General features: G+C 39.1%; 1 protein-coding gene and 1 long non-coding RNA gene across 3 annotated transcripts in view; one reads left to right on the plus strand and one right to left on the minus strand.

Annotated features, from left to right (window-relative positions):
• On the plus strand, positions 1-13,883 carry LOC119481251. Its single transcript, XR_005205148.1, has 2 exons — positions 1-110; positions 13,498-13,883. It is a non-coding gene; the product is annotated as an uncharacterized LOC119481251 (long non-coding RNA).
• Positions 13,412-14,991, minus strand: part of nat16 (N-acetyltransferase 16) — a 25,963-nt gene continuing 24,383 nt past the window's right edge. For both annotated transcript variants that reach the window (XM_037758014.1, XM_037758015.1), the window contains 3 exons: positions 14,435-14,659; positions 13,975-14,315; positions 13,412-13,722 (listed from right to left, as the gene is read on the minus strand). In XM_037758014.1, the coding sequence (XP_037613942.1) occupies positions 13,494-13,722; positions 13,975-14,315; positions 14,435-14,659 (795 nt within the window). In that variant the 3' untranslated portion in view covers positions 13,412-13,493. The remainder of the gene's footprint in view (positions 13,723-13,974; positions 14,316-14,434; positions 14,660-14,991) is intronic.

Genomic DNA, 14,991 nt, shown 5'->3' on the forward strand with positions numbered 1-14,991 from the left:
GTCAGATTTTTCTTGCAAGGAATTCCAGTCTGCTCGGTGTTGAGGTTTGTCTGCAGGCAGATGTACCAATCTCCATCAAACAGAACCGTGGATACCCAAACAGCGCTCAGGTAAAGATATTTCAACAAAAACATCCCAAAGAAGCTGCAGCAATTGTTGTACGAACATATCCACTTTTGGTAGAAAGGCTCCATAAAGGTGACAATCAAGGTGAGGATAAAAGGAGGGGCAATCAAGAACATTACATCATTTAGATGTACACCTGGTCTGCAAGAGCAACAAAAATCCAAATCAAATAAGTACTGCAGAATGAAGAAGAGGGCTATGAGCAGGACCGTACTCACAGCAGTTGATAGCATTTTGATTAAGTTTTGAGGAACATCTCCGAGGTGCACCATGCTGGCCAAAAGGACTGAAAAATATTGAGTTTAAAAGGATGATGTTACAATGCAATCTTCTTTTGCTTCACCAAGACTTTGTTGATGTTTGCCCTCAAAAAAAGTGCAAAAGGATCAAATATCTGCATGAGAAAAATGCTCTGTCCTCTGCCAGTCGAGTGAAAATGTGTTTGCCACAACAGCAAACAGGAAATGTTATGACCTTCTGCAGGATACCTGAACTGTACAACAGCATTCTCAGTTGTTCACCACATTGTGCCCTCACGCGATGATGGTATAGTATGCTTCCACTTTTCATTGACACAGTTACTTTTTGTTTCATGATCTTTAATAGGAAGAAAAACATGTACTTTAACTAGTTTGATTATAACTTTTTTCTCAACTTTATATTCTTGTAATATCATTAATTCTTCTCTTAAAAGAATTTACATTCAAAACTGTATTTTGTAATAGGCTATTGACTTTTTCTTAAAAAACTTTTCACTTGAATCTTTTTCTTGTTAATATTTGATTTAATTTTGTAATATGACTTATGTTTTTAAATTGATGACTTTATATCATAAAGTATTCACAGTATTAGGATTTGTTTTCTCTTAAAATATTAAGACTTTACTATAGTTTGTGTAAATAATAACGAAACAACGGCACGTCACACGCCTCGACCATGGCTCTGAAATATCAGTAAGTTGGAATCTATGGCCCCAACCACGACTCTGAAATATCAGTTAGTTGGAATCTACGGCCCTGACCGTGGCTCTGAAATATCATCAAGTTAGAATCTATGGCCCCGACCATGGCTCTGAAATATCAGTAAGTTAGAATCTATGGCCCCGACCATGACTCTGAAATATCAGTTAGTTAGAATCTATGGCCCCGACCATGACTCTGAAATATCAGTAAGTTAGAATCTATGGCCCCGACCATGGCTCTGAAATATCAGTAAGTTAGAATCTATGGCCCCGACCATGACTCTGAAATATCAGTTAGTTAGAATCTATGGCCCCGACCATGACTCTGAAATATCAGTAAGTTAGAATCTATGGCCCCGACCATGGCTCTGAAATATCAGTAAGTTAGAATCTACGGTCCCGACCACGGCTCTGAGATATCAGTATGTTAGAATCTATGGCCCCGACCATGGCTCTGAAATATCAGTATGTTAGAATCTATGGCCCCCACCATGGCTCTGAAATATCAGTAAGTTAGAATCTAATTTGTGTTGTTCACAAATGTGTCTTCCTAACATGAATAACATTTGTCACTTGTATTGACACTAATTTCTCTCCATATAAAAAGCCTCCCGTTGTTCCAGTCTGAGTCATTCTGCCTCCTGTCACTGGTCTCACTACTTTATACATGTGTAGGCCTAATGTATATATATATAGTACACATGCATAGACTTACAATATATATGTATAGACTTCTGAGAAAGTCTGAATTGTGTGAACAGATGCGTGTGAGAGAATTGCATGATTTGTGCTTTGTAGGACAGGATAGGTTTCTCTGTGACTTCAATTTTATTGATATGCTTGGAAGAATATTTTCTATGAGTATACATATTCCAACTGCACAACAATCCAAGTGTTGCGCTACAAAAATACTTTCATATCAAACTGTAATTATGAAAACTGATAGGTAGTAGCCACAGAATGAATTAAAACAGTTGTAGAAAAAAGGAATTGGATCCTTTATTTAAGTAAAGCTATCAGTACCACAATGGAATAATACTGCATTCAGAAGTTTATGCAAGTTAAAAAGTACTTAAATGTAGTAAAATATCAGATGTTCTCACGGGTGTTTTCACATTGTTATATTGCTGTTGCATTAGGACTAATGTGTTATATACTGTAAATATCTAATTTCTCCACATACTGCTGGTGTCAAACCCCTCAAGGAATACTTCAACATTTTTGAGAAACTCACCTCATGTTTAACTTTTGGTCAGAGCCAGGCTAGCTGTCACCGCCCCCAGTCTTTATGCTAGTCTTAACATAACAACAACTTAAAAGAATAGTTCAACATTTTGGAAAATGTTTACTTTCTTTCAGCGAGTGGGATGTTCAGATTGATATCAATCTCATGTCTGTGTGCAGAGTATACAGTCTAAACCTGCTCTATATGGAAAGCGTCCTGAGATAACTTCTGTTATGATTTGACGCTATATATACATTTAATTGTGTAAGTCAAGTAAAGAGCTGGAGGCAGGATGTGGTGAGCCTAGCTTTGCATCAAGACAGGCAGAAGGAGGAAACGGAGCCTTGCTCTGTGCAAATTTCACAAACAAACACTACCTGAAGCTCACTGATTAACATGTTGTACTGTATCTCGTTTGTTTAATTCACACAGAAACAGAAATGTTAAAAGACAATTTGTGGTTTTAAGGGAGTGCTGCAGCCGGGTGCAGTGACTGTGTGCAGGTTGCCAGGTTTGGTACCATTGTGGCTGCAAAGAGCTAACCACACAGATTCAGAGACGCTGCACAGAAGTAGCCAAGTGGGTGGATTTCCATTTCCATTTCTGTACAGGTTAAACAAGCTTAATACAACATGTTGATCTTTAGAGGTGTTGGTAGTGTATTTCTGAACATTAGACAGAACCAGGCTAGCTGTTTCCCCCTGCCTCCAGTCTTTATGCTAAGCTAGGCTAACAACGTCCTGACTCCAAGCTCCGTACTCAAAGCAAAGACATGAGATCGATATCCATCTTCTCGATGGAAGAAAGCAACAATAGTTTGAACTATTTCTTTAAGGCACACGTGACGTGACAACTAATATACATTCTCAGCTAACTCTCGGATAGAAAGGCAAATAAGATTGTTTCCAAAAATGTTGAAAAATTCCTATAAAAGGAGGAAAATAACGTGAAAGAAAACACAGACTCGTCACTTGTCTTTACTTAAAATACAACAAATGAGGAAGGTTTGTTCATGTTCCCCCATTATGGAGGTCCAAGGCATTACCAATCAAGCCATGATAAAGCAATCACTACAAATCAAGCACAGAGAAAGATTTAATGTACAGAGATAAAGATTTGCATCACTGAGTGCATATTAAAATAAAATCTTTGAAGCCTACACATTTCTATCATCACACTGGCTAGTTTAAACCCTAGCAGTGCATCTTATTTATATTTTGCATGTAACAACGTTAGTCTTTAAAGTAACTAGTTACTACAGCTGTCAGGTTAATGTAGTGGAGTAAAAAGGACAATATTTCCCTCTGAAATGTAAAAGTATAAGGTCTCACAAAATGGAATTACTCACATAAAGTACTTAAAAACTAGTATACTAAATGTACTTAGTTACTTTTTTTATCTCTTGGCTTAACTAACCCAAACCCGCATTACTCCCTCAGAACACAGCCATTTCAACCTCTTATTGTGTTAATCTTATAGTTGTTAAAATATAGTCTTATTTTCAATGCCACGGTATACTGATGTACAAACTGCTCTACATGTCATTTGTCAAATGGTTCAGCTTTGGAGAAACATTGTCAAACCGACAGAGAAAGGCTTATCTCACATGACACTGGATGATTGTTTCTGGACATCAAGATGTGCGACAAGAACATGTGTTTTTCACTGAAGTCGATGCTACTTTACAGGAGATGGGAGCTTATCTATTATTGCCAAAGACAACTAAAGTGCATGCTGCTTTACCCACTAACTCAATGGCTTGTACAGTAAGTCATAAAACATACATTAATATAACACTTAACCCTATAATACTTATAGGGTTTGCAGCACAATGTGTTCGCATTTTATTCACTTGTATACAAAGTATACAATCATCACATTTTTCAAACAAAGTGCTATAAGTAACCAAAAAAAACTTTAAATAATTCAATTCAGCGTCACATCCAACCACTGACACCTTTGACTTTTGTTTGTGTGCTATGGGGCTACGGAAAAAGACAAACATTTAACCCATAGATACGTTTTTCAACTAAAGCTCATGTGAATTCCAAATAAAAACTCTAGAAATTTTGCTGCTTTTTTTTGTAAATTTTCGTAAGCTAATTGACAAACATGGAAGTTTAGCAGTCATGAAATTTGGCACTTCTTTGAGCTTCCCTCAAGCACACAATGCATCCACATCCAGTGAAGAAATATTATGCATAAAATCCAGTGTATCTACTGAACATATTGTATATTTGTGCACTATATTTTCATTATATAGTAAGTAAGCATAGGCATCCAGCACTCTGGAAACGTGGAAACACATCTGAGACTTCATGGCTGAAGATACTTTCCCTGATTAATGGGATTTGGGGGCGCTACTGGGCTCTGTAACCAATCGTTAAAGTTTTTGAACCCTTTTTATCTAACCTTATTTTCCTCATCATCAAATACATCCTCTGTGTTAGTATCCCTGACTTGTACATGCTGGTGATGTGTGCCCATGCCAACTGTATGGTAGCATAAACCCTTTATAAATTGTACTTTATCAGACAGTGGTGCCCAGTTTTATGAGTTGTTACTAACGGCTTTGTTAATAAATCGTTTATAAAGCAGGAGTAAACCATTTGTACAAAGGACTTTTGGATTATCGGGTTGTGAAAAATCCGTTGAGAATGTCCTCTCATTAGAAACGACAGCAGAAATTGTTTGTTCAAATGCCTAAATACAACATTTACCACGTGAGGACCATGTGAATTGTGACTTGTCTATGGCAGCAGTAGCTATAATGTTGTTATTGTACTGTATTCAAAACCTGAATGAGTGGAGGTCATGGTGACCACTGTTAGTTTCCCATTTCCTACCAATACTTAATGTTTTTTTTCTTTAACCAAAAGTCTCTTGATGAAGTTTCCCTAACCTTGACGAAGTAATAACCCAAATCACGATATTTTCACACTAACTAACACTAGTCATACTTTAAACACAGTTGTGGCAGATTACAAAAGGTCATAGATCCCTGCAGATCTAAGCAGAGAAGAGCGCCTTCGAAATGGAAAGGTGAAGACACGTTAACGCACCCAAAATCTGTACAAGTCTAAAAGAAATAACAGGCAAAGCCCAGAGAAGTGTGTTCCAGCCCTCACTTTCTAATAAAGCCATCCTAATCAAGTTGCTAATAAATTTATTTTAATACTCTGCAGTCCCAGAAGATACGTGGTCAGAATGCTGAAGAGCTATTTCAAAATATATTATGCTGGAAGATGATATACTGTACACCAAATGGGTTTTTCACAATCTTGCAATTCAAATGTTGTCCTTCTTACTGACCTATTCAGCATGAATAAACTATTGAATTCTTATTAACATTAATAAAGCTATTAGTTGTAACCCCTTTACAAAATATGACTTTAAAAAAGAAATGGTATTAAAAAGGGTTAATCCATGACCTCTGTTGGCCTATGAGTTGTAGCCGTCATGCAAAATAAAAGCCTCTTATACTGATCTATACTAATAAACGATTTATTAACAAGCATCCCTTGCATGAAAGTGGTCCAAAAAAGGGTTAATCCATCCGTCCAATCTGTTAGGCTATGTGTTGTGCAATCCTACAAAACCACACTGCAATTTGTCCAATTCCAAACTTCACGTCAAAATCTTCAAAGCAGAAGTGTATCATGCCGAGTACAAATAATTCAGTCACTGCAATACTGAAACCCCTAAGCCTCGGATTGAATGATCCCACCTTTTTTTTGTGTCGTGTGATCACTGAAATTCATCAAACCACATTTGTTGGATTGATCTCAATCTGCAGAACTCAGTGGCAGAAATTGTTTCAATATGTGAAGCACTTCAAGTTTAAGACCTCAGAAGTTTTATAGGAGTCTCTTCACCTTTTGGCTCTGTAAGCATTGTACATTGAGGACTTTTAGATGCAATGAACAATTTGGATGATTAACAAGGCAAAGAAACACAGAAATGAAACGTACAGCTTCTGCCGGATTCATTTGCATTGCCAATGCCAATTTTGTTTGGAATGTCAAAATGCTCTTGATATGCCATGAAAAAAGCATCCAAAAGATGCTTTCTTTCACATGTGATGATGACTGAGTCAACTTTATGGAAGTGCTGTAAAAAGAGGAAACTATGTCGGAACTATGTAAAGTTCCCTTTTTTGTGTATATTGTGTGCATGTAGTAGTCAAACAGTTTGGAGTATTAAAATCCAAAAATGACAAAACTCAAAATGGCAGTACAAATTGTCTGAAATTGACCAGGCCAATTTATTGAGGTTGCCATGACCCCTAACAACTTGAGGGGTAAAAAGAAGTGTGTTGGTATACAAAAAACTTCAGGGATTACAAGTCAAAACTGAAACTTTAAGGCCTCAGAATGCTTTAAAGAACGTACTTTTCTAGTGTCTAGAGATGATGGGACCACAGGGGATGTGAAACATTATCTCTATGTGTGGCCATTCGAAACAGGTATAAACACTTTTCTCGTACAACCTACTTCCTTTGAAGCATACTGAGGCCTTTAGATGTATGAAGGTTTTACAAGACATTGTTGATTTGTAGATTGGAAAGAAAGCCTAGAAAACAATGCCCCCCAGAAAGGGGACAGAAATCTTAAGACCTAAACCATTTACCAGGTTAGTGGACGAACGGCAGATCTCTAATATCTTTTGCCTGCTGTGAAGCAAATATCTGGACTCAAGAAAACAGAGTAGGCTGACAGTGAAGTGACAGCAGGGTGCATTGAGTGAACTTTCAAAAATAAAAAGTTTTATTTGTTGTTGTTTTTCAAAAAGTGAGGCGATCAGTGATGGGTTGACAGGTTCTCAGAGATAAATTCTCATCTGGCCACTGTTTGTTTCCTCTGAATGAGGCTACCATAAGCTTTTTGTCCATTCAAGTGTTAACATTAAGCCTTCATTCTGACATCTCACAAGCTCCAGTGGCTTTCCAGCACATCGTACAGTATTTACATGTATTACATATTATTATGACAAGACAACAAAAAAATAAGTTAATGAGTATATATATAATAATCTGTTCGAAGGATACTCCTACTTGCTATGTTAGGGTTAAGGGTAGGGTTATGTGAAACTTAACAGAGGGTGTATTTGATGGTGAGGAGAATATCTAGCTAATTGTACAGAGTAAGTTTCAAAGATTACTCAGCTGGTGAAGGTGGAGAAGGGCTGCATATGTACATTTCTTCATCACTGGATAAAGGCTTTTAAAAATCTTTATCTTCCGAGACACCATCTTCATACAGAAGGCAATAGAGCACATGGTTTAAGATTATTTTTTTGTTGTTATTTTCTTGAAATTACAAGAAACAAGATGAACAAGCTTTGTTTTTTTCGTGATAACAAAATTAACAAAACCTACCAGACTGACTTCTCATGATCATTTAAACAATAATGGGGGAAATTCATGTGTGGCAATTCAACTATGATTAGCACCTCCAACTCCAATGGAGTCATGGTACTCTACCAGAAAATGGTGGATTGCTAACTTTGAGTATCAAGTATCTTGGGGCTTGTTTACAAGTGAGGGTAAGATGGATTTACCAAACTGTCTTGGTGATGAGGGACGTGAGCCTGAAAGCCAAGCACCGGATCTACCGGTCGGTCTACATTCCAGCCTTCACCTACAGTCGTAATGGTCATTGGCCACTTTGGGTTGAGAGAGAGTTACTGCCCTAAGTCAAGGAATTCTCTTGGCTTGGCTATGTCAAGATAAGATGGAACACAAGACCGACAGTCAAAATTGGTGCTGCATCCACTGTAATATCGACACTGTACCGGACTGTCATGGTTGAGACAAAGCTCTTGATTTACCAGTTGATCTACTTCCCAACCCTCAATGATCGGCAATGACCGAAGGGATAAAATCGCGTTACAAGCGTCCAAAATGTTCTCTACAGGGGGTCCGTTCTCACCCTTAAAGAAAGGGTGAGGAACTCAGACATCTGGAAGAAACTCGTAGTAGAGCCACTGCTCGTCCATATCAGAAGGAGCCATTTAAGATGGTTCAGGCATCTGATCAGGATGCCTCCTGGACACCTTCCTAACAGGGCATGTCCAACTGGGAGGAGACTCCAGGGTAGACAAAGAACATGCTGATGGGAATATACATGCCATCAGACCGGGGAATGCCTTGGTATCCCCCAGGACTAGCTGGGGGATGTGGCTAGTATGTTTGGGCTACCTTGCTTAACCTGCTGCTACTGCAATCAGTATGGATGTCCATTCTCACCCTTGAAGAAAGGGTGAGGAACTCAGACATCTGGAAGAAACTAGCAGTAGACACACTGCTCGTCCATATCAGAAGGAGACATTTAAGGTGGTTCAGGCATCTGATCAGGATGGCCCATGGACACCTTCCTTTTGATGGTATCCGGCATGTCTAACTGGGAGGAAACTCCAAGAACATACAAAGAACATGCTGATGGGTATACAAATGCCATCAGACCAGGGAATGCCTTGGGATCCCCCAGGACTAGCTGGGGGATGTGGTTAGTATGTTTGGGCTACCTTGCTTAGCCTACTACCACTGCAATCAGGATGGATGTCCATTCTTACCCTTGAAGAAAGGGTGAGGAACTCAGACATCTGGAAGAAACTCGCAGTAGAGCCACTGCTCGTCCATATCAGAAGGAGCCATTTAAGGTGGTTCAGGCATCTGATCAGGATGCCCCATTGACACCTTCCTTTAGCGGGTATCCGGCATGTCCAACTGGGAGGCAACTCCAGGGCAGACAGAAGAACATGCTGATGGGAATACAAATGCCATCAGACCAGGGAATGCCGAAGGGATCCCCCAGGACTAGCTGGGGGATGTGGCTAATGAGAAGTATGTTTGGGCTACCTTGCTTAGCCTGCTGCCACTACAATCAGGATGGATGTCCATTCTCACCCTTGACGAAAAGGGTGAGGAACTCAGACATCTGGAAGAAACTCGCAGTAGACCCACTGCTCGTTCATATCAGAAGGTGCCAGTTGAGGTGGTTCAGGCAACTGATCAGGATGCCTCCTGGACACCTCCAGGGCAGACAGAAGAAAATGCTGATGGGAATACAAATGCCATCAGACCAGGGAATGCCTTGGGATTCCCCAGGACAAGCTAGGGTGATGTGGCTAGTATGTTTGGGCTACCTTGCTTAGCCTGCTGCCACTGCGACCAGGATGGATAGATGGGGACGATCTATGACGAGCTCGCACAAGGTCACTATACTGTAAACCAACGTTTCCTACCACTGGAAAACTATCTCTACCACTAGTAATACTATTAACAATATTATAGGAGCAAATGTTTTATGAAACTACCTATCTACTTATCCACTACCAAGGGCATACTATAAAATTAATATTATACAGATATTATTGGGATATATTATATGGGTAATTTCAGTAATTGCAACTTTTTGGGGGCTCAGCTGCTCATTTTAGACCCAGGGTTTCCTAGGAGGTAAACCCTGCCATGAGTGGACTTATAACTAATGGTGTTATCTGCTAGTGTCAAAAGTTTGTGGCAGTTCTTACATGATTATCATCCGAATCAGAATCATGAGAACACAGTTTGGTTATGTTATGCCAAGATCACAAAATAAGGACTCGGTGATCTCACTTAAAACAGAGATTTTTATAAATAGATTGCAGAAAATATTCTGTGATCATGGAGAAAAAAAAAACTAATTGTAAAAATAATCACACCATGGGCTTCTAATCTTTCATATCTTCACTTCACTCCTGGCAGCAAATGATAGGGCATCAGTTTAGATGAGTGGTGACTTTCTTTGGTTACAAACAATAGGGTGAAAAGATAGGTGTCCTCCTATTTTGTTATGCTCCCTGTATTATGTTGAGGATTATGGCCACTCTAATCTAGGTCCTTCCTAAAATATTAATAATTGAAAAAAGGATGTCTGTTTAATCATTTAGTTTCTTTTATAAAAACCTTTTAAGGAGTTGACTCATAATTTATCTTTCCTCAGAAAATAGGCCCAGTCATTCTCACACCTACACCTACTTCTCACACGAAAATTGCATACCAGAAGAAGAAGGGGGTCAAAGTCAAGATAAAAGCTGGTCAAGGCAACGGGGAGGTAAAATAGTTCGATACAAACTGAGATGTTGGTCCTGTGTCACACCCTCTATATGGGCATTTAAAGGGTTTAGAGAGTATAATGAGTGTGTGCTATGGATGCTCTATATGATGTCATTTTAATGCTGCAGCGGCAATTAATCACAAGAGAAAACTTAACTTACTTAAATATGTAGGTGGTAATGGACTACATGTAGGTGGAGGCCAAAGAATATGAAGTACAGTGTCGTTTCCACCACCAAGTTCATTATTTTCCATATGGCGACACATGGCCACTTATCAAAGAAACAAGTCTACTGCCATGCTAGCAGCTCTGTGAGGATACTTGCGCACTACAAAGCAATACTTTGAACTAAATGCTAATGTCAGCATGCTAACATGCTCACAATGGCAGTTAACATGATGACGCCAAGCAGGTATAATGTGTACCGTGTTTGCCATCTTAGTTTAACATGTTAGCATGCTAAATTAAGATTTGCTAATAAATAAAAATAAGAGCTGAGGCCGATGGGGATGTCATTAGTTTTGCATGTATTTGGTACAATACTTAAGTATTGGACAAATGGAAATGTAGACCTGATGATGGTGCTATATATTAAAAGTCAGAGTTATTACAATTTATCCTGAGGGAATGTGTGTCCTAAATTTTGGACAAAATGTGGGCCAATCCATAGATCCATAGATGTTGTGGTATTTCACTGGATAAGTAAATCGTAAACCTACCGGTAACATGAAAAATCAGGGGATTAACAGTCGTTAATACATGATTCATCATCTGGGGACCATTAATGTCTGTAACACATTTCATGGTAATCCATCCAGTAGTTGTCAATATATTTCGATCTGGACAAAAGTGTTGGATCAACATACCAGCCGACATCCCTATAGCCAACCCTGTCTCCTACAAAAATATGTTTCCATACAATTAAACTGCATTCTTAATTACGTTTCGAGGGAAACATATTTTCTCCCAGATTACGGTAGCAGTTTTAAACAAATTGAAACAAAAAACGCAACAACACTACTTGGTTAGGTTTAGTACAAAACATCATGGTTTAGCTTAAAATGACTACATTTGTTGCGATATTTAAGCTACGGACGTAAATTAAAATTTGTGAATGTTGACTTTTGGTTTCGCGTGGGACACTAACAGCGGCCTCCTGGGTGAAAATCCCCGACCTCCTCCCTACGCAGACTTCCGCGTACTATCATTAGAAACGTATTTGTGATACGTCAAAAACAAACGTAATTCACAATGCAGTTTAAATTTTTAGGAGACAGGGCTGCTATAGCCTTGCAGTTAGCATTTTAATGGACATGTCCAATTTGTCCATGGTATAATCCACAATATTCTGTTCATGTTTCGACAATAAACTAGAAAGTAGTTTGGTCTGACATCATCAGCTTCTCTTAACACTGGTATTGTATAGTCACAGGGAACACTATTTTTCAAAAGGCGTTTCCACCTAATATTAGTGATGGTTAAAACATATCAGTATATTTCTGTTAATTCTAACACTTCATTCTACTCCTCTCTCTGCGTTAGCTGAAGTCAGTAGTAAACTGCACAGTAGTCTGTTAAACATTTTCAAGCATTAGCATTTTGTTTGGCATTATGCTAGCAATCTAAAAAAGTAGCCTAAGCCTAGATTTCCCTTACAGCTTCAGAAGTTAATAATTTCTGTTAAAATCTTATTGCAGCATTTATGTGAAAATATTAAATTAGTAACATATATATACAGTAAAAGATTTGAAACAATAAAAAGACAAAAGCTAAGACATAAGCTTGACCATAACGAAGGATAAATTGTCAGCCATTTTGTAGCTGAGCATATTCATTACAATAACAGGTTTTGTTGTTTCCGCAGAGATTTGTTGTTGATGTACCTAAGGTAATACTAGTCAATAGATGCATCCATCAACATTAGAGTGATGGGATCTGTAAATTATCCCTATTTGATCCTGAACTATTCCTTTTCACTCTAACGTAGACACAACCTGTCTGTAGTTTTAATAAAGTGCCTTCAGAGTTGTGCAGATTTAGTAACCCAACTCAGCTTGTGTACATATTTAGAAGGTTCATATTTACAGAAAGAACAGAGATAAAAGGTTTGAGATGCCCTAAGGGTACTTAATTTCCTTTTTCTTCAAAGAATAGCATTTGCATGTTGACTGTTTTTAGGTTTTAGGTTACATCACTGCTACCGGTGTGAGAAAGCCTCCCCAAGCTCATCACTCTTATTACACCTTTCCATGTCATACGACATACAGAACGTGGACATAATGAGAAAAACACATGGTAATCATTGTAATAGAACTCAAGATAAGCTAGTGATGATTCAACTCTGTAGTCACTTTTGAGGCTATAGTTTGTAGTGTTGGATTGCATTAGGGTCCAGTCACATCAGCATGTATAACAGCAATGTTTTGGACCAAAAACGCACCAAAATTTGCACAAATTCGTTGACAAATTGTAAACCATTTTGATAGTGCTGACCCAATTATCCTTTGTATATTCAAATTGGATCTGACTGCTTTAGGAAACACTTTCAGATTGGGTCTCTTTAAAAAGAAAAACAAAATATAAACTTTGGGTTTGGTTATATTTTCCAAAGTTTTGACCCGTGACAACCTCTACTAAAGGGTGTTATTTAGTGGCCCCTGTTTATGTACATTGGGGCACAACATACTAAGTACACCTCAAAACTACAGCCTTAAAAATGGTACTCAAAAATGACTGTAAAGTTGTATTGACACCTCTGACGCCAAATGAATATTATAATTTTTACAAAAGTATTTGTAACAGACCTATTGTAGCTGATTACATGATGTGTTCATGGTTTTATGTCCACTCCCTATATTCGTTTGCGTATTGTTGAATCTAACTTACTGCACTCTTAGAAGTTATTTTGTTTTGTAGAAACTACATTTTGTTGGCTTGGTTTCTAACTCCTCAGTAACAGAGGGTTGTGTATTTCTGTTAAGTGTAATTGAGTTGTGTCCATTCCTTTGTTGTCTAGACCTTTGTCTTCATTCCTTTCCGGCTCCTTCATCTTCTTCTCCTTTTCCATCCACCTTCTTCATAACTAGATGACGTCTGACTCCACCACGCATTGCTCGGTGTACTCCTTCACCAGCTCCACGCCCAAGGTGTTGAGGCAGAATTCGGCCATGGGCTTCCAGAGCGGCGGGTCCAGGAACATCTGGCACATCACGTGACCCTTCAGGGTGGCGGTATGGCGCTGCAGGTGGCACAAGAACTGCTGCCGAGCCAGGTCCAGGTCTTTCCCGAACATGTCAATATTCAGGTAATACCTGGTTAAACAAAAGTGTACCAGTGAAAAGAATATCTTATTTTGAAAGTTAACACTCTTAAATGTTATGAGTATCTTAAAGTCACTATGTGTAGTATCTAATAAATGTACATCTCTGGTACCCACACTGGTACAATCAAAAGATGTACCAGCACACCACTACATTATTGTACACTTTCTTGTGGACAGTATTTGTCCCTGACTTAACCACTAATATGAATTAATTATGAATCAATAAAGAAAGGACAGTTACCAGTCATCTCCAATGGGCACCCTGAAAGGGAAGGTACAGAGGCTGGCCACATTAGGGTTGGACACGTCATCCACCATCCAGTCAATGTCCTTCTTCAGTAGGATGGCCATGTTACTGGGCAAAGGCTTGAATGGCTGCCAGTCTTGAATGATGGTGGCATTAGGAAGGACCCCCCGCATCACGTCAGTGGTCAGATACAGCCGATGGACAGTTGTATGGTCGAGACGCACTGGAGGAGGCTTGGAGGAAGTGGACAAAGAGGATTGAATGTCTCCACTCAGACCAAGCTCAGACAGACGAAGCTTGAGGTCTTCGGCACTGAAGCGTACCAGCAGAATACCCTGTAGAGAAGAAAGCCAATGAATGAGCTGACGAAGAACAGCAACAGTAAACACACTGACTGAATGCAAGGCTTAATGCATTTTGCACGAAAGAGAAAGTCCTCTTTTGTTGCTGGTACCTGCTTGGTTATGAGGCGATACTTCAGAAAATCCTTGGGTCCAAGCTGGTCATCGCGGGTCAAGCGGGTCACTTTGACATCAGGGAACTTGGATTTGACCAGCTCGCAGCAAAAACGCAGCAGAACTCCGGCCACGCCCTTGCCCCTTTCCTGAGGGGCGACACGTAGACCTTCCACCAGCATAGTCTCCCCATCATCAATCACAACCACTGACTCCAGAGCAATCTGTCGAGTATTGCAGAGGAAGAAGACAAAAGAAATGTTAAATACAAAAGGTTGGATGTGTGGGTGTGGAGTTGTTTGAAGGCACCTTTTGACGGAGCTGGGCTGAGTAACAACAGTAAAGTAACTCTGGTCTGCAGACATGAGAAGATGTGTACGTCATGTGGACTATCGTGGCTAAGTGGATACAGAAAGTATAATTTCAGCTTCATACGCTAAATTTCCTGACTTCCTCGTAGACTTTCAAGCTGGAAGTCATGAAATTCCTTACTTGTTGAGGGAAAATCCAGTCTATATGTTATTATACTTGTTTCTGACTTATGGAATACAAGAAT

Source organism: Sebastes umbrosus, chromosome 22 (assembly GCF_015220745.1).
Source record: "Sebastes umbrosus isolate fSebUmb1 chromosome 22, fSebUmb1.pri, whole genome shotgun sequence".
Taxonomy (NCBI): Eukaryota; Metazoa; Chordata; class Actinopteri; order Perciformes; family Sebastidae; genus Sebastes; species Sebastes umbrosus.